General features: G+C 44.8%; 2 protein-coding genes across 2 annotated transcripts; both read left to right on the top strand.

The window, feature by feature from the left end:
* Nucleotides 1–6,370: 6,370 nt before the first annotated feature.
* Nucleotides 6,371–18,797, top strand: LOC307090247 (transient receptor potential cation channel subfamily V member 1-like; the record flags this gene model as incomplete). Its single annotated transcript, XM_079756822.1, has 16 exons — nucleotides 6,371–6,801; nucleotides 7,325–7,452; nucleotides 7,692–7,844; nucleotides 8,025–8,165; nucleotides 8,690–8,982; nucleotides 12,029–12,208; nucleotides 12,755–12,904; nucleotides 13,222–13,311; nucleotides 13,587–13,657; nucleotides 14,052–14,232; nucleotides 14,791–14,857; nucleotides 15,576–15,738; nucleotides 16,078–16,222; nucleotides 16,774–16,904; nucleotides 18,033–18,142; nucleotides 18,721–18,797. 16 exons carry the CDS (start codon nucleotides 6,371–6,373, stop codon nucleotides 18,795–18,797), a joined length of 2,511 nt encoding a protein of 836 aa, XP_079612948.1.
* Nucleotides 18,798–19,586: 789 nt separating this feature from the next.
* LOC307090740 (chromobox protein homolog 2-like) lies at nucleotides 19,587–23,816 on the top strand. Its single transcript, XM_079757503.1, has 5 exons — nucleotides 19,587–19,658; nucleotides 19,756–19,799; nucleotides 20,560–20,625; nucleotides 21,030–21,099; nucleotides 21,457–23,816. Exons 1-5 carry the CDS (start codon nucleotides 19,593–19,595, stop codon nucleotides 23,134–23,136), a joined length of 1,926 nt encoding a protein of 641 aa, XP_079613629.1. The 5' UTR covers nucleotides 19,587–19,592; the 3' UTR covers nucleotides 23,137–23,816.
* The last annotated feature ends 1,104 nt before the right edge of the window (nucleotides 23,817–24,920 follow it).

The raw sequence follows: 24,920 nt of genomic DNA on the forward strand, positions 1-24,920 counted from the left end.
CAGGGTCAGTTCCCTGTATATCCCCAGAATAGTTCCCTTTTGTAACGGTAATGGAAGACCTTTGAACAAGAATGTCTTCTCAAGGCAAAGGAGACCGTCCACAAATCTAAAGGAAAGCTGTTCCTTGTGAAGGAACACAGAAGTGGGATCCCTTGGTTTTGGGATGGTTAAAACATGTGCCGACGGATGTGGCAGATATAGAACGGTAGCAAAAAAAAAAAAGCGGAATCAAAGGTTATATAAGACGACTGAACCGTTGTCTGCTCTGGTTCCCTTGCACATTCTCTCTGATAGAGACATGTGTCTCCCTCTCTGTCCAACACAGCTGTTCAAGCACCTCTTCCAAAGGGAGTTCAAGAACAAGGACACAAAGCACCTGTCCCGCAAGTTCACCGAGTGGGCGTACAGACCCATCAGCTGCTCCCTGTACAATCTGCAGTCCCTGGACACCTACAAATGTGACAGTGGTTTACAGAGCTGGCCTCACTGCGTCTCAATGACAACATGAGAGCCTAAAGGGCTGATTATGGTCCCAGGTTCACGCAACGCAAGAGGGTTACGGACCCGTTACATCCTTGCAGACCCTCCTTGCAAGGGCCTGACGTGCGCCTCCCAAAAATTGTAACCTTCCGTCGAGGCGACGCAGCAGCAAGGGCTGTGATTAGTCCGCTCACTCAAACCCGACGCAGAACCAAAACAGGTTCACGACTGCGTCGGAGCGTCTGCGTAGTCCTTGCGTTGCGTGACGTGGGACCATAATCAGCCCTTTACACATAAAGGAATGTGTTTCCTGCAGGATTTACTAGTTTAACAATAAGCTACTGCCCTCTAGAGGACAAACGGCTGCCTCTGGACGTGGAATGAAACACTTGATGAATATAAAGTGATGTTTTTTTTGCCAAAGGGTCGAAGGCTTTACCAATTAGGAAGGTGATACCTAACAAGCTATTCAGTTCAGTACTTGCAGTGTTGGAAAAGTTCACTTTCTACATGAACTAGTTCACAGTTCAGTTCACAAATTTTAAGATGAATCAGTTAAACGTTCAAATTTCAGAATTTTGAACTAAGTTCACAGTACCAAAAATGAACTAGTTCATAGTTCTTTTTTTCAATATGTTGCTGTGAGCTATTATTTTTTTCTGATATTTTGAACATTGAGCCCCCTTTCTGGTTTGTCTAGGATGAAATAGAGTGGTTGAATCAAGTATCGTAGCAAAATACAGTTTCTATCGTGTTTTATTGCACATTTTAGCATTTTGTAAATCCCACTGATTTCTGTTGGAAGACTCATTGCTCGTTGGCCGGAAATGGAAAGGGGGGGTGTTCACGTTTGGTTGTAGTCTTTTCGCTCGGTTCTAGCCCTACTGTTGGGACGGAGAACCGACCGAAAAGACTATAACCAAACGTAAACAGCCCCCCTTTCCGTTTCCAGCCAACAAGCAATGATTCTAGGAGGTATTCTAGTCCGCTGATCGAGCCAGAGAGCAAACGTTATGGATTGTACATATTTATTATACGAAATTCGTCCCATTATACCACAGATACTCTAGGGTCTATAGCATTTAACCGCTTTGTCTGTTTACAGTTTAATTCATTTCTCACAATTTACCAGCTCTCGTTTAGAAGAATAATCACCGCGCCAATCGTTTCAATGGGAATCGCGACGGTCTATCCTTTCAACATAATGTGTGCATATTTATAATTTGAAATTTGTCCCAGCCTTTATATCACAGATACTATAGGGTCTATAGCATATAACCGTGTTTTCTGATAACAGTTTAATGTAACAGTAAGCTGATAGCACCGCAACTGAAAATTAACCACACGGAGATAACCATGGCAACCGGTCTAACCAATTTTCTATTTGTGATCATTCTGCGCGCGCATCTGCCGTGTTGATAACAAATAATCCCCTTATTGAACGAAGTTAAACCGAGTGAGCGTGCCGTTCACAGACACCAGAATGAACAAGTTCACAGTAACGTTCATCAGGCAGTAATACAGTACGTTCAGTTCACGTTCTCCCAAAATATGAAGTTCATGAACTATTGTTCAATAAACGCGTTCAGGCACAACACTGAGTACTTGACCCCATGTGACGGAACAAAACTCAAGAAAAGGGGCAGAATGTGCAAACATAAGGGTAGCTTTTAGAATCCCAAATATAATTTTTTTGAGATTTCTTTAATGTATTTATTTATTCTACTATCCTAGAGTCCTGGTTCTGGTGTGTGCTCAGCTTGTTCTTGCTGCAGCGGGTTTTGACTGTTTAGTTGCTCACGCTCAACTTGCCGGCAGCACATTCTGCAGGTGCTGCTCGCTCCTGGCTGCTGCCACAAAATCTGACGTCAGTTTGACACCACACTCGGCGCAGTCATTGATAATTCTGATGCCACGTACGTTGAACACTCCATCACCACACGGCAGCGGTGCCGAAGGTTCGGAAGTTGGCCAAGAGCTTGGCCAACCTCACCAACCCAGACTGCTGGTTCAGCATGCACCAGCTGTATGTTGACCCAGCATTTCTCTCACACGACGCAGAGGACTGGGCTACCAGGGCAGAATTCCAGTCTGGAATTCTGCAAGCTCTTGGCCAACTTCCGAACCTTCGGCACCGCTACCGTGTGGTGATGGAGCCCTGGGTGCTGCTTCATCAAGGTGAGCTTGAGAGTATAAAGCAGCTTGGCCATCCATCGTATTCTGTACGCTGAACCAACAGTCTAGGTTGGTGCGGTACGCCAAGCTGGTGTTCGGCTAAAGGGATGAAAATTCTGGTCGATCGGCAGGCTTGTGCTCCAAGATGTCATCTGCAAGTGCTCATTGCTCACCAACTGGAACCTTGGTGCTTAAGAGTGCCAGGGGCAGCATCTCGCATGCCAGGTACCAGAGGTGCCGCCCCAGTGCCTCAATCGCAGATTGTGAGGTCATTCCATCTGGCATCTACTGCTGTGTCAAAGGTCAGCCCCCCACGTGGAGTAGATATATGTAATGAAGTTGGCAAACTTCTTTACACCAGGAATGTAGCAGGACAATGGGCCACTGTACTCATGTGGCACCAAGGTCGAGTTGTACCGCAGACTTGTAAACAGGGTAACCTCGGAGCGTGACCTCTCCTCCTTAAGGTCAGTGAAAATGTGGCCTCATCAAAGGAAATGGCCAAGACACCTCCTACACTCAATTGCACATTCATCAGAGGACAACCAGTTGAACTAGTCAACGGTTTTAAATACCTAGGGCTCACCATAGATAACAAACTCAACTTCAACAAACATGTCATTACCAAACACAAACATGCACATCAAAGGCTTTATGTCATACGCAAACTGAAATCACTGTCTGTGGCCCCCCACCTCCTCTTACTCCTCTACAAAAGCATCATCCAACCTATCCTAATGTACTGTACCCCTGCTTCTTCACCCTGCTCACTGTCACCAGCAATAACAGACTCCTCAAAATCCCACACATAGCATCCAAGATAATCAACCTCCCCACCCCCAGCCTGTCAGAGGCAAATGACCTTGCTATTGCACGCCTGGCACGAGTAATAGTCAGCAGCTCTGAACACTCCCTTAACCAATTCTTTGAATTACTCCCATCTGGCCGCAGATATAGGGTACTAGACTGGAGAAAAAGCCCATTTTAAAATAAGTTTTGTCCCCTCAGCTATCATAGCACTGAACAAAAATATGTAGATCTTTCATCACTGTATTTTTTCCATGTCATGTTTATTTCTGTCTACATGTTTTTCTGTGGTAAATATGGGAAGAGAGTTTATCTGTTATCTGTTATATATGTGAGAAAATAGTTTATTTGTTATCTGTGTGCCTCACAGTGTTGCTACACTGTGTTGTGTATTTCCAAATGTATGCTGCCCTGAAACCAACTTGACTTGACTGTGTGAAAACAATTATCCCCTTGGGGACAATAAAGAAACTAAATAACTAACTAACTCATTGATGTGGTGCCAGCACCCAGACCAGAGCAGTGTTTGACGCAGTGAGAGCTGCATGGCAATGCAGTCTGCCATGATGAGATTGTGTTTGACGCAGTGGTAGCCGCATCTCCGACCACCACAGTCAGAGGCTCTTGCAACTGGTGCACGTTGCTGCGCTTCGGCGTCACCTTGCGCTCCCAGAGCAGGGTGCACATGGGAGGTGGTACCTACTGCTTGTGGTGTTCCTCACCGATGGCCTACAGCACTCGGCTGTGGGATTGGTCTGCTGTTGCGTAGGATGTGGAAATCCCTGTCCAATTGCCACCTGACGCTGCAATCAGGCTGCGCCTGAGGGTAGTCGGCTGCATTGGCGTGATCTTCACCATGTAGCAAAGTGAAACAAGACTCGGTTGGCTGAGGATGATAGGTGGAATGTAGAATGAGGTGCCAGTCTTCTTAAGCTTCCGGGATGGTGTGGTTTCAGCCCCCGGAGCGGCAGTTTCATCTGCGTCGCTATCCTCATCACTTCCGCCCTCCAACACCGCTGCGCTGGACGTCGCAGTCATGTCCGGCTGCCCCTACGTAAAGCGTGCCTGCCAGGCTGCTGCCCAAGCTTCACGCTCATGTCCCCGCTTCACCTTGGATGGCAGCTTGGCATCAAACGCTCAAAACTCGGCCACTCTGTCGCCCTTCATGTCAGCCAGCAAAGCAATGTCCTTTTTTTTCTTTCTCCTAATGCTCCTCTGCGTTAGGAGAACACAGCGGGAATTTGGCATCCAGCCTGTTCTCCATTGCGTCCACCTGTCGAGCTCCAGCCTCACTGGAGCACCTGGCTTGCGGAATGCGCCACAGCCAAGCAAAGACCAGCCTGCGGCTGCAAGGGTCGGTGCCTAAGAGCGAGGGCTGCACTTTGTGAGAGCTGGATACTGTGGCAGGAAATGAGGCTTTGAGGGAATAGAATGCCTGGAAATGTTAAGTGGTTTAACCATGAAAAACCACAAAATAATTTATTAAAGAGCTAGTTTCTACAATGAGATGACAAACAACACTATATCTATATATATAAATGTATATTTAAATATAGACTATATAGACAAACCATGCATAGGCCTACAAATATTAACATGGTCTAACTAAGAACAGCAAGAACAAGATGATAGAAACTTGAGTAGCTAGCTACTGTACTATTAGTGTAAATAGGTGAGCTAGTAAATCATCCAGCTTTGAACATTTTGATTTATAAATTAATCAAGTACAGTGCTGCTCTCAATAAACATGATCATAATTTAGAGACATCAATATTCAGAATAGAGTACTTACTTGTTGGATCAAGAGAGAGATACCTTCAATGGATGCTGGTAACCCCTTTAAGTCGTTAAAGTTGATGTGCTGTTGCACCTCTAGATCACCACGCAGCAAAAATATTTTGCATGTGTTGTAACAACATGAAATGGAACACTTTGAGCACCCAGCCAGATCAATATGCTAGAAATGATCATTTTGATGCACCCTAACAGACGGGTGTGTGTGTGTGTGTGTGTGTGTGTGTGTGTGTGTGTGTGTGTGCGTGTGTGTGTGTTGGTGTGGTCAGATGTAGAGCCCCAGTATCTTATTTTGCTGTCCATTAGAGCGCCTTAATTGTCTTTGCATTATCATAAAGACTGATAATTGACAAGTCAGGTCTCAGACTCCCACCAGCACCTCCCTAAAAGGACACACACACGCACACACACTGGGTGCAAAAACACACACACACACACAGACAAAAACTGGGTGCAAACACACACACACACATTGGCCACACAACACACACACACACACACACACACACACACACACACACACACACACACACACACACTCCTCCTAACCAGCAGCACAAAACACTCTTTAATGGACTAAACGATTGTTGAGCACACCCCCAACACAAGCAGATAAATACATTTACTGAAAGAGGATGATAGGGCACAATGCTGTTGGATTGATATGTGGAGTTTTGTAGCCCAGTGTTGAAGTTCTGAGAAGATAAAAATAAAAACAGGTAAGAAGAATATTTTTTTATTTTTATATGCTTTTATAAATTATAGATAATGTTATGTAATTGTACTGCATATTTATACTTTTTTGTAGTTCTCAGAACTGCAAGCAAGAACTGCTTTGATATATTTTCTATTCATACTCACTGCTTGATTAATCATGTATTATTGTTATTAACATAATAATTATTAGTGGTCTTCATATAAGATTCATCCCATATATTTACAAAAGGCTAACTTGTCCCTCATGTTTGTCTGCTGTATCCTGGATACAGGCGGTATCACAAAGACTTTGACTGACTTCATCAATCCAGTGGGAACGACCACAAAAGACGATGTGTGACATGTGAGACAACATCTTCTTGCCTTCTGTGTCCTTTTCCCTCCAGTATTACACAAAATGAACCAATCAGGCACCAGCGACAACCTTCTGGGGTCTGAGGGGGGTGCTCCGCCGGAGGTCCGTCTCCCGGTCTCAGACCGAGGGGGTGCCGCCCCCCCGGAGAGGGCCGCTGCGGGCTCCAGGCGGGGGGTCGTGGGGCCCGCTGCGGACGAGATCACGGAGGCGCCGAGCAGCTCTCCGGAGAGCTGCAGACAGGAGGACCTGGTCCCAGACCCTGAGGAGGGGCAGAAGGAGCTGGACGACCAGCGGGCCGAGGTGAGGGCGCGGGTGCGGAGGCGGTGGCAGATGCAGTGGCAGAAGCAGAGGACGGCCTCCATCCTGTCCTCCCTGACCATGAATTGCATGCGGACCGCCAAGTCCCCCAAGGACTCTGACAACCAGGAGCAGCTGGAGTCCAGATGGAGAAACCTCAACCCAGATGCTCTCTCGTAAGAACCGCAGAACCCAATGTTCTCACTCATAGGTTATTACGATGATTAGACACAGGTAACATAGTTGTAGATGGAAAATAGCAGGCTGACTACTATAGAGTACAGACTATAGATATACTATAGAGTACAGACTGTTGATAAATTGATTGATTGGATGGTGAATTTAATACTGGATGTGTCCATCGATTAGAATAAGGATTCATTTTTTCCTTAATTTATTGCTTGCCTGATCAACTGTATTTATATATGGATTCATCTATAGATTAATTGTTAATTGTGCCATTCTGACAGGATGGATTGAAACATAAATTGAAACAATGATTAGTTGATCAATTATATATGTATTAATTTAGAGTTGATCTTTTTGATAGACAGATTATTAATTCCTAGAAGGGTAAGAAGAAGCGTCAATAAATATTAATTTCCTATTTGTCAACAAGCATGTCAGACAAACAATGCAAAACCCTACACATAAACAATGCGATAATAATTGTTTGATGGATTGACTGATTTTCCATAGTGCTGAAGTCACGGAAAGCTTTGACATCGACAAGCTGTTTGAAATTGTGGCCAGCGGCGATGTTGAGAGGCTGCATGGACTGAAGAACTACTTGTATAAGACCATGAAACCACTCTCTCACTCACTGTGTAAGTAGGCCTAGGATAACCCTTTTTTGTCAACTTTTCGTTCAGTAGATTTAAAACTCTGGAAGAACTGAGTGGATGGTATTCTTTAGTATTAATGTTTGAATTTATCAATTGATTTGTTTATTACGGTTATGTAATATAAAACAAAAGTAATAGTCACAAGTTTCTACACATTATAACTGAGATGTAAGAACATTGAATCTTGAAAGTACCGTGAATAACGTCCCTTGAATCCTCAGATCAGTCCCATGGGAAGACAGCCCTGATGAAGGCTCTGCTGAACGTGAGCAGTGGGGAGAATGAGATGGTGGACTGCCTGCTGAACATTGCAGAGGACATGGGAGACATCCAGATATTTATCAACTCATCCTATACAAGCGACTTCTACAAAGGTTAATAAGTCAATATGAATAAAGTGTCATTCAATTCAGCAATTCAGATCAGATTAAAATGTGTTTTAATTATTATTAATGATTCATGTGATAAATAATCCAGTATTTCCCATCTGGGAATAATAATGTACAGTTTATACTTCCTTAACGGTTTGAACTCCATAAAAACCTCACCTGTAGGTCAAACGGCTCTCCACATTGCCATCGAGAGAAGGAACATGTATTATGTGAAGAAGCTGGTGGAGAAGGGAGCAGACCTCCACGCCAAAGCCTGTGGAAGAATGTTCCAGCCAGACAGCTCTGATCCCAGCTTCTACTTTGGTGAGAGCATGAATTTGACATTAGATTATACATCATAATAATGTTTCATTAACATTATAGTGTGATGCTACAGAGAGATCAGTGTATGATCCATGTGTGTGAAATTATTTGGGTTATTATTATTATATTATTTTTATATTATTAAAACCTATGAGTGGTTTTAAGTGCACCACAATTAGAGGCAGGAAATGTCACTTACCATCGTTTATGACATGTTCATGTTGCCGACTAGCAGCTGCTTTTATCCGAGAGGCTGAGAAGATAATCAATATTGGAGAAACAATGGAGAACGATCAAATTTCTAATCGGGACAGAGTGCATCGTAGCCAAAATAATAACATTACATTTTGTAAACTTTTTTAGGTTGATACCAGTTTGGTTCTCACAAAGTGTAGGTCTCAAGTGTAGCTACAATTTCTAAATTGGTCAAAAGGGGTGAATTTGATGTAAAAGACGAGCTACTACCACCTAAAAACCGCCGCAAAACAACAACAACACGTTGCCAGTGACTGCCTCCGCTACAGGGGAGCTGCCTCTGTCCCTGGCTGCCTGCACCAACCAACCTGAGCTGGTGGACTTCCTGCTGGGCGCGTCGGCCAGCGTCGTGGAGCAGGACTCCCATGGCAACACGGTGCTGCACGCCCTGGTGATGGTGGCGGATGACAACAGCCAGGACAACACCAGGTTCATCACAGCAATGTATGACCACATCCTGCTCGCCACCGCCAAGGTCAACTCGGACTGGAGGTTGGAGTCCATAAATAACAAGCAGGGGCTGACCCCCCTGAAGCTGGCCGCCAAGACGGGCAAGGTGGAGGTAAAGATGACCAACGCTTTTATGCCAAATAAAATCTGGGTACAAAAAGTATAGAATGCTGGCATTGTTTGAACTGAGAAGTTTCGATGCTACTTAGTACTGTAGCAAGTCTTATTGCATTAATATGTGACAGTGACAGTTCAGACCTATGCACTTACCAGCGGTGCAAATAACGTACACCTATTATACGTATACTAAAACACTACTACTGAGTATTTGATATTAAGTATATATATTTGAAGTGAACTAAAGTACAACTTAAAACTTACTTAGAATAAAGTACTCTTCATGTAAGTGTACTACAAAACACTTTTGGCAAAATAGATTTAAGTATTTAAATCTATTTAGCGTACCTTTTCTATGTACACTGAAATACAGCTTAAAATGAACTAACATTAAAGTTAACTTCATGTAAGTATACTTAAAGGCACTTCTAATGAAGGGAAATTGAGATACAATTTTATAAAGCAGTGTATTACAAAGGACTTGAAAATAATTAAATAAAGTACACTTAATTACCACTGTAAGTATTTGTAATTTTGTACACTTTTTCAAAGTACACTTACATATAATTTACAATACACTCAAAACAGTGCACTTAAAGGAGACATATTATGGCGTTTTCACAGCAAGTAAACATAGTATTTGAGTTCCAGAAAACATGTTTTTGAAGCTGTATGCTGGATATAGCTTTTAGGAAAAAAAATCTTGCCTAGCGCTAATCCCCTCTGTTTCAGTCCCTTCAGAATGCGCTGTTTCTGTTGTCTATAGCTTTAATGCAAATGAGCTGCTGCCCATTGACCAATGAGCTGACAGACATAACCACAGCATGGAGGAGAAGGGATTGTTGCCGTTTGCGGACTCCTGGAGCTCTATATCTATATAATATAATATAATATAATATAATATAATATAATATAATATAATATAATATAATAATAATAATATTATATATGGGTATTTATATAATATTATATCTAATATCACAGCCAAAAGCTATGTGCGCCTCGGATGATATTATGAATCATAAAGACTGCGTCTGACGTCTCTGGCACTTCCACAACAAGTAAAGACTCGTAGTGGGGGATATCTCGGCCATGGTTGAGAAGAATTGGGGGAAAGGAACTTTGGCCATGACTCTCTGAAGTCCATGAACTGCGACATGGAGGAGAAAGGGATTGTAATCCGGGTGCTGAGCTGCCAGACTGCCTCCGAGCTCCCCCCACCAGACCTGCCGGACTGCCTCCGAGCTCCCCGCGCCGGAGCTGCCGGACTGCCGCTGTCGAAGCCGTTCGGCCGCCGCCGAAGCTTCAGCGGCAGTTCGGCAGCTCCCGCGGTGTACTCCGGGAGCTGAACTGCCGCCAAAGCTTTCCGGCTGCTCCGGCGGTGTCCGCCGAGAGCTGAAAAGTCTGGCGGGGGTAGCTCGGCGGCAGTCCGGCAGCTCAGCTCCAAAGTACAATCCCTTTCTCCTCCATGCCTCCTCCTCCGGCGTGTCTTCCTCGGCAGTGAGGCTCCGGCGGGAGACAACCACGGTCAACAATCCCTTTCTCCTCCATGTCGTGGTTCAGTCTACTTCAGATTGATATGGACGTGGAAGAACCAGAGACGTCGGAGAACCCGACGCGGTCGTTTCAGATTCATAATATCGTCTGGAGGCTCACACAGCTTTTGGCCGTGATAATATATATTATATGATATATATATCTATGTATAATATGATATTATTTAGATATAGAGCTCCAGGACTCCCGTGTGTTCTAGAATATTTACAGAACACGGCTAAAGGCTGTGTGTGCCTCGCCATTGCGATACATCCACTGTAAACAGCGCATGGTACCGTGGCTGCAAGCTGCTCAGGGCCACACCCCCACCCTCCTCCTTGACCCGCCTCTCTCCTCCTCATTTGCATTAAAGCTATAGACACCGAAATGGCGCATTTGGGCTCAATGTGCGACTGGCTCGTAGTGGCTGTAATTCTGCACCACGGCTGAATTTCGGGAACGTCTTCAAATACTGTGTTTGGGACCCACTAATATCTATATTAAAGCATCCATAAAGTAGTATGCCATGGGACCTTTAACACTTTACAGTACAATGCAGTACCAGTATCTTTGAGTATACTGAAGTTGAACTTAAAGGAGAATTTCACCGGTGGAGACATGAATCTGTATTGAAAGTGGGTCATATATGTAGTCGAATAGTAACGTAAATTTCTAATTTGGGGACTTCTTGACAGAGAAAATGCAGACAGTGACTTTTTGGCGCTTGTGATTTGAAGACGACAACTCCCACAATGCCAATCAGCGTTCACTCCCTGAGGAACGTAACATAACAGCCAATCAGCGTTCACTCCCTGTGGCATGTGATTGTTGCCGTTTGCGGACTCCCGGAGCTCTATATCTAAATAATATAATATATAGGTATCTATAAAACATGGCCAAAAGCTGTGTGAGCCTCCAGATGATATTATTAATTAAAGACTGTGTCGGGTTCTCGGACGTCTCTGGTACCTCCACAACAAGTAAAGACTTGTAGTGGGGGTTATCTCGGCCAGAGTCCTGCACGAGTTCGGGTACACGACAGGTGACCCACACAATTTGGAGGAAATGGGTGAAAAAGAATACTGTGTCGAATGAGGGAATGATGCAAGACCATAAAAAAATATGACTGGGTTTCTAACAATAAAAAGCTTAATGCAAATGGGTGAAGTGTCCCTTTAATGATATCTATTGTGCAGTACACTTTTTAAAAGTACATGTTAAACATACTTTAAAAAAGCACAAAAAGTTGAACTATGCCTCACCTGGAAAAGGAAACACTCCACAAATCGAAAGGAATTGTGTTCCTTGTGAAGGAACACAGAAGAGGGATCCCTCAGTCTTGGGATGGTTAAAACATGTGCAGACGGACGTGGCAGGTACTGAACGGTAGCAAAAAAACTAAGCGGAAACAGAGGTTATATAAGACGATTTTAATGTTTTCTGCTCTGGTTACCTTGCACACTCTCTCGAATGGAGACGTCTGTCTCCCTCTCTGTCCAACACAGCTGTTCAAGCACCTCCTCCAAAGGGAGTTCAAGAACAAGGACACAAAGCACCTGTCCCGCAAGTTCACCGAGTGGGCGTACGGACCCATCAGCTGCTCCCTGTACGACCTGCAGTCCCTGGACACCTACGATGACGACAGTTCCATCCTGGAGCTGGTGGTCTATGGCAGCGACAACCCTGTGAGTTGAAAGGTCTCTCTTCTGAAGAGCTGCTTGACAATATGACTACTTCTACTACTGCTAGATCAAATTGCATCCGTGGATCTTTATCAAAGGGCTTCACATGTCTTGTTGGAGCATGTTGACGATTGGTGCAGTTGAGCAGGTGCATGAATAAAATAGCACTGGGAACAAAAGGGAACGAATGCGCTCTATTGCTGATTTGTTTTATGTTGATGTCTGCTCTGACTCCCTTTTGGTGAACTTGTCATAGTGATGGCTGGTGTCACTGGGAGAGTCTAGTACTACGGAGTGTTGATTTGATTGATGGTTGATGTAGTAATAGTGGACGATATTGTCACATTTGACGTATAGGGTATTTGACTCTCAACCAAGAGGTTAGCAAGTCACTGTAAATTGATTTGGATGAAGGCGTTGAAAAAAACATATCGAAACAACAATGTAATTATTTTCATTTTATCTAATATCTTTAATATCTTTTGTGTGTGTGTGTGCTTGCATTTGCATGTATGTATGTGTGTGTTTGCGTGCGTGTGTGTTCTGCAGAGGCGTCTGGACCTGCTGCAGGTGGAGCCTCTGTGTGGCCTGCTGAACGAGAAGTGGAACCAATTCGCAGGCCGTCTCTTCCTGCTCCACTTCCTGGTCTACCTGGTCTACCTCGGGGCCTTCACCACCATCGCCTACGTGATAACCTCTGTGAGGATAAGAACTATGTTCTTAGGGTCCTTGTAATCTGGCAGCCATATTAGACTCAGAAATTGTAGTCCATTGGTGAATTATTTGGAGTACAAAAGTGGCTAAATTGGAGTGTTTGGTAAAGGCCAGAAGACCTTGTAGACTTTTTCAGATAATGATGCGTTTTTTCAGAATAAATACACACAATAAAGACATTATATATTCAAATGTATTGCAAAACATTCATAAATTAATCAATAAATACATATCATAGAAATACATCTGTAGCATTGTTTCTGAGTAGTTAAACACCTCTGTTGATACTTTCTGTCCTGCAGCCAAGTTTCCTAGGGGAGACCGTGTATTACGCGTTCCCTTTCCTCCTTCTGATTACAGTCATAGCATCACTTTACTTCTTCCTCCGAGGGGTAAGTAAAGGAATGATTTGACTCTGATTTCAATTGAGTATTTATTCAGGAAGGGAATGGCATTCTAGTAGCTAGTTTGACTCCCAGCAAAAAGGAACTGGGGTGATGTCGGCATGATACCTGTAGGCACCCATGAGATGCCTCAACTCTACCTGCTCCTTAGTGAACTGTATAATTATCTTTGGATGAAAGCACATGCTTAGCCTAAGCATCTGTTTGTTATAAGCTTACAACGATTATAAAATGTGAACAGGTTTTTGGTTTTCTATTTGTAGATCCTTGACTTGATGAGAAAGCGTCCAAAACTAAGCACATTCATGGTAGATGGCTACTATGATGTCTTGTTGTAAGTTCATTCCTATTTGGTTTATTTGTTGACATGGTAATGTTACATAATGGCAATAGTACTATTATTTCCAAAGACAAAGCTCTTGCACTTTGGCTACCACTTTTTGGGAATACATTTATTGTATACTAAATTAATGAATTAATATTGAAATTATGAAAATTCATAATGACAATAACGCACATGCATGTATGTGTGTGCATGTGTGCGTGTGTGTGTGTGTGTGTGTGTGTGTGTATGTGTGTTTGTGTGTGTGTGTGAGTGTGTGCGTGTGTGCGTGTGTGTGTGTGTGTGTGTGTGTGTGTGTGTGTGTGTGTGCGTGCGTATGTGTGTGAGAGTGTGTGTGTGTCTGTGTGTGCGTGTGTGTGTGTGTTTGTCCATGTTTTTCCTGCAGCTCAACTCAGGGGGTTCTTTTCCTGTTGTCGTTGACTCTGGCCCTGCTTCAAATTCATTTCCAACGCCGCCTAGAGTTCCTTAGCTTCCTGATTCTCAGCATGGTGTTGGGCTGGGTCAACCTGCTCTACTTCGCCAGGGGCCTGAAACACATGGGCGTCTACAGCGTCATGATACAGAAGGTACTCTCTAGATAGGAGTATGACGAATATATATATGGGTGTATGTGCCATGATGCAAACACAGCCTATATCTGCCACTACTGCTACGAGAGGGGAAGCACTTAGGCTGGTTTAGGCTCTCATAGTTCACAATACATCACCGTGTACATGTGTATATGGGTGTTTGGGTAAAGGGAACAAAAACATTGCTAGATTATTAACACTTTACAGTGTTTATAATTGAACCTCAAACTTAAAGCCAGGCATAAAGTATTAATCTATGTTCACATGATGAAAATCCCCTTTGGAATGATCATATAAAACATTGCATCATATTGTAGTGTGTGTTAGATTTGGACCCAGAGAGCTATGACTCCAACCACTGAATCTCATAGCACCACAGCTGAGTGTAAAAACGTTAGGCAGCTCATAAAAGCTAAAAAACAATCAATCTCAAATGAAAAAGGTTTCAAAGCGCCAAAAGAGGGGCAAAACCTTGTGCAGGACTCATGAGTGTCATTGGTTGCCATGGTTTGTGTCATGCAACACCTCATACCTTCTCTCTGTCTGCTCCACAAGGTCATCACTGGTGACATCATCCCCTTCTTCCTCATCTACGTCGTCTTCCTCTCTGGCTTCTCCGCAGGTGCCCCTGGCTGGTGGTAACCGCCACAAAGGAAATACAATTAAGACGCACAGTATATGTATATGATTGTCGATGCACTGATTTATATGAGTATGCTTATTTTAGTGCTGGTGCTGGTATGCAAATGTTTGCCCCGGCTATATATATATATATATATATATATATAAATAGAATTGTGTGATTTTTCTGATTATGGATATTTTAGTAGTGCTGCTGGAATGCTTATTTTTGCCACAGGTTCTCTGCATTCTCTGCATTAGCTTCAGTGTCCAACTCGCAGATAGTTTTCATCTCATCTTCAGTTTCCATTATATCTCAAAGTATTTCAAAACAAATATGCCAAAAATGAGATTTTATCTATATATATATACATATATTTATATGGATAACTGCTGATAGCATCAGAGTGAGGAAGTAGCGGCTCAATGTGACAATCATCTTCTGGAAGCATCTTTAATAATTCAACGTACAGGGATGCCAACTTGCATATAGTGCAGCTATGACAGTCTCTACATCAACAATGATTTAACCCAAGGTTAGGAAAGAAGGCACCTCAGCGCTCCAACCAGGTAGTCAATACAGACACAGAACATCTCACATTCGAGAACCAAACCCAACAAGCTAAGATCCACCAAAACACACAGGTGAGTTCAGAGCCTGTGGAGCAGCTGCCCTGATGTGATGGATGCTCTCCTCCTCTGCCCCCGTCCCTCCCCAGCTATAGTCACCATGCTCACAGACCAGCCCAGGTGGACGGGGACCGGGAAGACGCCTCTGCGCTGTACGGACTGCACAGGGCTGGACATCAAGGCCATCACCTACACCGCCCTGGAGCTCTTCAAGCTCACCATCGGGATTGGAAGACTTGGCATAAGAAAGAAGTAGAACAATAATAATTGATGCCTTCAAAACCACTTTATTTTCCATATTCAACTTTTCATTTTAGTATCTCTTTGTTATATCATCGGAAAACATCGCATTTTCACCCTACAATCTGCTGTGATTGCTAGAAACAATGGCTGATATGTATCTCTATCTATATATTGTTCTTCAATACAGTATTGCCCTTTCAATCCCCCTTTATTGCGACCATCCCTCAGCCTACATGCTCCACTGCTGTTGGTTCCCACTTCTGGGTCCATGGTTTGGGAGAAGCAACAGCCTAAAGAGAACCACCACAGCAACTCTTATAACCAGCCTGTTTCCTATTACTGCTCCAGCTATAGAAATAAGGAGTTGCTGTACCTGCTGCTGATTGGGTACATTGTGCTCACCTACGTCCTGCTCTTCAACATGCTTATTGCCCTGATGAGTCACACGGTGGAGGCCACCGCCAAGGAGAACACCCGCATCTGGAAGCTACAGGTGGGTCCAAAATGAACACATGCCACAAGTTAATGGATTTGACCACCAAACTGCAACCTGACCCCCAAACTGCATAACTGAAAACGTACTGGCCCTCACTGGTGTGTGTGTGTGTGTGTGTGTGTGTGTGTGTGTGTGTGTGTGTGTGTGTGTGTGTGTTTATGTGTGGATGTAAATCTGTATCTGTGCATGCTTTCGTTAAATATGTGTGTGTGTGTGTGTGTGTGTGTAAATCTGTATCTGTGCATGCTTTCCTTACATATGTGAGTGTGTGTGCGTCTGTGTGCATGTGTGCGTCTGTATACGAGTATGTGTGTGTGTGTGTGTGTGTGTGTGTGTGTGTGTGTACATCTGTTACGTGTATGCATTCCTCATATATGTGTGTATGTTTGTGTGTGTGCATGTGTGTATGTGTACACGTGGGTATGTGTGTGTATGTTTGTGTGTTTGTGTTCCTCTATTCCGTGCATTCATTCCTTATGTGTGTGAGTGTTTGTATGTGGTTTCATATGTGTGTGTGCGCCGTCCCGTGCGTGTGCGTGGGAGACCAGAGGGCCATCACCACGCTGGACCTGGAGTGGGGTCTCCCTCGGTGTGTGAGGAGCAGGCTACGGTCCGGGGTGGAGAAGGACCTGTCCGGGGGCGGCATGTCCAACGAACAGGGCCGGCGCTGGTGCTTCAGGTCAGGTCCTGTCTCCCACACACACAAACACACACACGCGCACACATTCCTTAACACCAGAGGTTCCCAACATGTGAGCCATGCAGTGGCATGGGGTGCCTACTTCAGTTGGGGTGGCCCCTGAAAAAAACGACCAGACACTATCGGCAACTGCTTGGAAATGAAGACTTCGTCGTGCTCCTCCTCTCCCTCAACCCCTCCAGGCTGTGGAGCCCCACCACAGAGCTGGCCTTCCTCACCAGCTTCTTTACTTTGATTGCATCGTCAGCCCTGGTGCCGCCTCTCAAGCACATCACCACGAAGAACGGTGGACTATAACAAAGTCTGATAGAACGTCTGTAATAGATATATACATTGAAAGATCGCATTGAAGAAATTATATAAAATATGCAAAATATCGATAAGTATATCTATATTGAAACTGCATGAATGATGATTTGAATGTATCAAAAATCGACCATTAGTTCTGGTTGATACAAGAACACATTAAACCGGAAAAGTAAGCTTATCAGGCATCAAAATCACATGTTGAACAGACTCTTTGATTTCCAAAAATGTATGATCCCACTTTCAGTGTGCCAGATAACCCTACTAGGAATTAGAACACTGTCATGATTGATTTTGAACTTGTTAGAATTTTTTTCTTTTCATGGCCTAAATGCACTCCTAACCATCACTAGAAGGATGGATCCCTCTTCTATGTTCCTTCTCCAGGTTTCTTTCTTGATAATTGTGGTCGTTTCTGCAACTTATAGGTTACGTTTGTAAGCTAGGCTATGGATGTGCAGTGAAATGTTGTTGGATTTGATATTCCCAACCATGCTTTGAGTGGAGCCAGTGAGGCAATATAATACAATACAATACAATACAATACAATACAATACAATACAATACAATACCGAACGTTTTTCAAGTTTACAATATAATTTTTACTCTTCATGATTTGCTTTTATGGATTCATTATCAATGTAATACAAGTTCTTGAGCCATCGCTTAGCATTTTATTGTTAGAATCATGGTATGTCTTTATCCCCAAATAGGTTTGGCACCACTGATTTAGACATATATTACCAAGAGGGTTAACCCTAACCCTAACTTACTGATTGTTTTCTATGATGGTGTCTAAAGAGTGGAGGAGGTGGACTGGAGCGAATGGAGGGTCAATCTGGGGAACATTAGGGAGGAGCCCATGTATACACCGAAAATACCAACAGCGCAATCAGCTTCCAAGGACGCAAGTAAGAGGATTGGGTAACATTTGACATGACAGTGTCCTTGTTACTGTGTAATTGCAATATATATATATATATATATATATATATATATATATATATATATCTATATATATATATATATATATATATATGTTTAGATGGGAGATGTGGGAAATATATAGATGCATATGTAATAAGAAATGTAACAACCTTTAACAGTGTGTAGTTCTCATGTTATAACGTTATGGAACCGCCTGTAACAGCGCAGTGTCGTTAGGATTAGTGTGGAACTCGCTTTATTCACCTTTTCCTAAAGTTAACCCTAACCCCCTAAAACCTAACCACACTGTGCAGTAACATGCTGTTCCATAACGTTATAACATATTAAGTACATGCTGTTACAGTGCTTACTACACTGTACTTACTTGCCTAATTAAACTGTTACAGGACCCTGTGATGTAAAGTTAATCAATGCAATGACTGTATTAACTGTATAGATTGAGTACATTGCAGTTTGAACAAGATCCTTTCAGTTGGGAGTCCAACCCCTAACCACTGCAATATTAAATAAGAATCCTCTGACTCTGTTTGACCCTACCCAGGCAGAAAAATCCAAAATGCTCTGCTGACGTTCCGTCAGAGACAACAAAAAACAACAGCAACTTGGAATGAAGTATAACATGAATGCCTGGACGCTGGGATTGTCATCCACTCTATACAATATGCATTATAATAAAAAATAACTATATTGATCTGCGGATGTTTACTGGTCTGTCTATTATGAAAGTTAAATCATTGAAGATTGCCTTTGCTGGGATTTCAAATCATAATAAAGAGAAATTAAATGAAATTATATCTGCTTCCATTTTTTACTATGGAAATCTTGCGACTTTATTAATAAACAAATCGTTTTTAGGAGGTGGAGCCAAAATCAACTGGTCTAGGTACCCAGTAAGGGTTTTAGAGCCATTAAGTGTTACTTTTCAAGGGTACACCCATTGGACAACGACCATAAGAATATATAATTTAACTTTTTAAAGAAATGTTCACTTATCCCGACTTAAAACAAGGCCAAAACAGTCAAGGAGATGATAAATTAAAGGCATAGGTCTACTACATATAGCACCAAACTATTAACTCATATTATTATTACTGTTTGAGTTATAACGATTGACGCAACCAAGTTACCAAATAGTTGATCTAATTATAAAGCCATAAGGACATCACACCGTTGTAAAAAATGAATATTTGGCTCATAAACACTTGGTTTTTATTCAACATGCTAGTTGTTCTAGGTAATACTATATATTATATAAGTTCGTTTTTACATTCTTGGTGTAAAACTAGGGAGGGCATCAGTGGGACCAAAACAAAAAAAAGGAGAACTAAATGCAGACGGGTACGGCGGCCGTGCTGGGACACACCGTCGACAGCACCTCTTTCTACTCGTAAATAAAGAGGCGCTGCTGTAGCAATGGAGGGGGTGACTGTAGGGCAGGTATTTGACGCGGAGTGCATTCTTAGCAAACGACCAAGAAAGGTAGGAAAACCTCATAATGATGGGAACACGTCAACAATTCCGACTCTCGTGTTTGTTTGATTTCTTGGGCTAACAAACCTTTTTCCCCTTTTCCCAGGGCAAGTTTGAATATCTGGTGAAGTGGAGAGGGTGGTCTTCCAAGTAAGGAGCTAGCCTTTCTATATTAGCCGACATGGCTAGCGTTCGTGAGATGGAACAAAAAGGGAAACAATAACATTGCTCTCTTTTTTTTTTTGCCTTGTAATTGATAGCTCTAGGCCATTGATATCCAACCAGAGGGGCAGAGTAGCTGGTTTTAGGCTAAAGTCCTTCTGGAATATAACGATCGCGGATGAGTGCGATTTAGAGACAGTCTCGGCTCTCCTCCAAGCAGCTGATACCATCGATAGAACAACAAGGAGCACGAAATGCATTACATGGAGGGCAATTAAACTGTGCATTTATATTTGAAATAGCATGTCTTGTGCTGTGAATTAAACGTGCTTCTATGCAGCGTTGCAGATTATGGTATTTTGGCATATGATCAAGAATGCTTGAGAATGTGAATGTGTTTTTTAAATCACTCTCCCGTTTTTTAAATGCATTCAACAAGCTCATTCAGAGGCTATTTTTAATCTATTTTAATAGCGCTATAGTAAATGCATGAGAAGCCCTTTGCGCTGTGGTACCATTCATTCGGACGCTTCAATACACTGTTTATGTTCATTAGCCGTAAAGCTAATAATAACTTCTTTTATTTTAACTAGTCTACTACAACTCATTTGCATTCACAATTATTCTCAGTTACAAAGCAGATGTGTTTAGTTATGTTATAACCAATGAGTTAAGTAGCAGAGGTTGCAGGCAATTTTAAGCAATCAACCCGATTAAACATTTGTTATGTTTGTGTTTATGTTTTCAGGCACAATAGCTGGGAGCCAGAAGATAATATCTTGGACCCTCGGTTACTGGCAGCTTTCCACAAAAGGTGAGTGTGTGTGTGTGTGTGTGTGTGTGTGTGTGTGTGTGTGTGTGTGTGTGTGTGTGTGTGTGTGTGTGTGTGTGTGTGTGTGTGTTTCAGCAGGGTCATTAATGTCATTTTGCAAAAGACCCTGTTTTAAAGAAGTTATTCAAGCCATCATATAAACTTCTGTCATTACAGCTAATAACATTTGTAAATACTTTAATACTCAACCTTTGATGCAAGTGTGTTGCAGACGTGCAAAACTTTCAGTAACCAATGTACCTGTATGTGTTTATTTACAAAACTACAGACCTAGTGTTTGATATACACAATGCCTAAAATTGTATTTTGTTTCTTGGTCCGTGCACCAAAACAAATATCTTGTATGTTAATGTTGTCCGGATTCTGGTTGGGATGTCTGTCTTTAGGGAGCAGGAGAGAGAGCTGCTGTTCCAAAAGAAAGGCAAGAGACCCAGGGGCCGCCCACGAAAAATATTGGTAAGCCCTCACTCCTCAGAGAGTCTGTTTATACTGTATTGACATAAATGTAATAACTAGCTACTAAAGAAGTTTGGCAGGATAGTGTAGAGGTTGGTGTGTTAACTCCCAGCCTGAAGGTACTGGGTCGAGACCAATCCCAAACGTCTGCAGCCTACCCTGTTGGCATCCTTGAGCAAGATACTCAACCCCCTACTTGCTTCTTAATCACATCTGAATTCACTTTGGACAGGTAGCTTTGGTAAAAGTTAATATATAGTAACACTAGCAAATCAAAGTAACACCACTGGTCTAATGTTGTCGACCTCCATGTATTAAGAGTACCGTGAATGAACATCAAACCTGTTGTGTTGCCAGGAAACCGCACCTTCAGCCAAAGACAGCCCCACCTCCTCGTCCCCCTCCTCCGGCCTCTCCTCGTCCGCCTCCTCGTCTTCCTCCGAGGACGACGACGATGAAGACGACCGCGCCAAGAAGGCCAAGCCGGGCCCCCGGCCCCTGCACCCGGGCCCCCAGAAGCGGCCGCAGATCCTCCTGGCCAAACCTGACCCTGTCCGGAAGAAGCGCGGGAGGAAGCCCCTGCACCCTGATCTCCGGGCTCTGCGGCAGGCCAAGGGCAGGCCGTCTCCCTCCCCCCCACCCGCCCCTCCTCCGCTGCCTCCCCCTGCGGCCACCGCTCCTCCACCGCGCCAGCAGCCGCAGGCCCTCAGGCCCCACCGGGACGGCCCTAGGGAGGAGTCCAGGTCAGGGGTGAAGAAGCCCCTCCAGCCGGCCAGCTTCACCTACACGGGGCTGAGCCGGGGGTCCCGGGAGGTGGCCCCCCCGGGCTCCCAGGGCCCCGCCGGCTCCTTCACCCAGTCGGCCTCCTCCAAGCCGGCCTCCCTCAACTCCATGTGGGCGAACCGCTCCCTTTCCAACTCCTCCACCTTCCACAGCAAAACCGCCGCCGCCTCCGCCCACGGCAAGAGCTCGTCGGACCTGAAGCGCTCCCTGTCGGACACGGGCAGCGGCCGGGGCGAGGGGCTCAAGACGTGCCCCCCGGCCCTGAAACATCAGGTAGGAGGCGCAGAGGTACCCGGCCTCCACGGGAGTTCCAAGCACTCGGGCGGCTTCGGGAGAACCCAGGGAGGCGTCGGGGGCTCCTCCTCTCAGCGCTGCCTCCTGGGCCAGAGGAGACAGGAGGGCGCAGCGGGCCAGCATCAGCACAACTCCTCGCCCTCCTCCGTCACCTCCAAGCTTACGGCCGCCTCCCCCGCTCCTCCCGCCTCCTCCCTCTCGGCGCGGGACAGAGTCACCCAGGCCCTCAGCCTGCGGGCGCTCAACCTGCAGAGCGTGGCCAAGCATGGCAACGGCCATCTCCACGGCAACAACAACAATAGCGGCGGCGCCGGAGGCCACGCCGCCTCCCGGTCGAGTCTGAGGACCAGCTCCGGCCCCGTCGGGAAGGGCGGCGAAAGAGCCAAAGAGTCGCGCACCTCCTCCTCTGTGCCGGCCTCGGGTCAGTTCTCCAGTCCGCCAGCAGGGGGAGCCGCCGCGGAGCAGGGCAGCCGTGTGAGGGGCAAAGAGGCGGGGTCGGGGGTCGGGTGGGACGCCAAGGGAGCAGGCAGTCACCCGGGGAGGTCCAACAGCCGGCTGGAGAAGGGGGGAGGCGGCGGCGCGGGAGCAGGGGGAAGCGGCGGGCGGCAGGAGGACAGGAAACACGGCGGCCAGAGCCAGACGCTGAAGGAGCTGAGCACGGGGGACTCGGACGAGAGCAGCAGCAGCAGCGGGGGCAGCGGCAGCGAGTCGGAGCACGGCGGCGGCGGCGGCGGCGGCGGCGGCGGCGGCGACGACGGCGGCGCCTTCCTGTATCCCGGCAACCGGCCCAGCCTCGGGGAGGTGGTGGCGTCGGCGGGGCTGGACGGCGAGACAGACTGGCGGCCCGCCCGGACCCTCCTGGAGCACGTGTTCGTCACGGACGTCACGGCCAACTTCATCACCGTCACTGTCAAGGAGTCGCCCACCAGCGTGGGCTTCTTCAACCCCAGGAAGCACTGAGGTTCCTCCGTCGCCGAGGGTAACGGCTTCGGTGACCCCGCCCCCACACACCGCACAGCATATCGTTCGGTACATCAGTGGTGCTTTGTTACCCCGCCCCCCTCCCCGCGTATACAAAGTTGTTTGGGTGCTTCGAGACATGTGCCATCTCTGAACCCCATGGGCAAGGACACCGATGAAGAGATTAAAAAATGGCTGCAGAGCGTTCGATCCGCCATTTTTCCATATGATGACGGTGTTTTGAGTGGTCGAACAGACTAAGGAGCGTGGCTTTAGCTGGGGGTGAGCATGAAAATGAAAAAGTGAAGTTGTACACACATACACACACACACACACACACACGCACCCACACTTATTCAGTTCTCATTGGACCAAAGGTGTCAAGAATGTGAATAGTTTAAGTTTCAATTTTTTTACTCACAGTATTCCTTGCACTACCACAGTGTAAATCTTAAGTTATGTTCTGATTTCTTTCATCTAAAAAAAACATTTTATTATGAATATTTTTACTCTTACAATTTTATACCATTGTAATACAATCGTACTCATTTTCAGTTATGATACTATCCTAGGGTTGAGATGTTAAATTGTTTAATTTATATTTGTAAATATGTTCTTTTTTTGTGTTATCTCGTCTATCTGGTGCTTTTATGGCTTATTAGCTTCAGATACTCGTAGCCTGTGTGCCTCCCTGCTATTTTGAAGGTATTTGGAATAAACTATGATTACTTATTTAATGTGGTTGTTGTTGCTAAATCGCCGACTGTCACTTTGGAGACTCAAGTCAAAAAGACCTCGGGCCATGAAGTACATCTTACAAATCTACCAGCTGGTGTCGCTGTCACATAATAAAATAAACAGCCACGTCCATATTCGATAATTGGACTTAGATGAGTAGAGCGTGTGTCGAGTGTCAAATGCCGTGCTTTTGATATTACGGCCTTTATATTATATTGATGAGAGAAATATGCAAATATTTAAAGAGCGGGTGGTAATGTGCAATTCTAAGCTTGGTTGGTACAGTCGAGTGGATTGAGTTTGCTCCAGGATTAAACACAGGCGGAGCAGGTGACGATGAATATATCAGGTACCAGGAAAATATAAGGTGGAAGGACTACACGCTTTCTGTTTGCTGAAAATTCTTAGCTTAGGCTCATACATTTTTCTTAATGTTTATCGTTATATAAGGTAGCTTATTTAGTTAAAAAATAAAATGCATTGTAATGACATGTTATACTTTTGACCAATATAGTCGGCGTGACAATCGAATGGTATCTGGCAAGGCGCGTCGCACGAAGGCAATATTCAAAGTAAAGTACACGTGAAAATGTACGTCCCATACAGACATTTAACGAAATATATAATAGGCCTATTGTACTGAATCTTGGCCTGTATAAAACGAACCACATGCCTCAAGACAAACCACCTGTAACAACACATAGACCTACCTACTCGTGAAATACTCAATACCCCCCCCCCCCCCCCCCCCCCCCACACACACACACACACACACACACACACAGCACACTAAACAAAGCAACACATTACGCAATGCCATACGGGTCGGGGGAACTCGCGGTTACGAGGTCGGCGTGGTTTAGAAACAGTGTGCGCCGCTGAGTGGTGTGCGACGTGCGTGCAGCCGTGTGTGTTTGCGTGTGACTGACAGCATCTATCATTCCACAAAGCTGCAGATTCAGTGATTTATGTTCATGGCTCGTTCGGAGAGGTGGAATTTTCCCAAAATAAGTTTGTGTAAACAGGGCCGCGACAGAGGGGGAGCT

Source organism: Pollachius pollachius, assembly GCF_949987615.1.
Source record: "Pollachius pollachius genome assembly, chromosome: 19".
Lineage (NCBI taxonomy): Eukaryota > Metazoa > Chordata > Actinopteri > Gadiformes > Gadidae > Pollachius > Pollachius pollachius.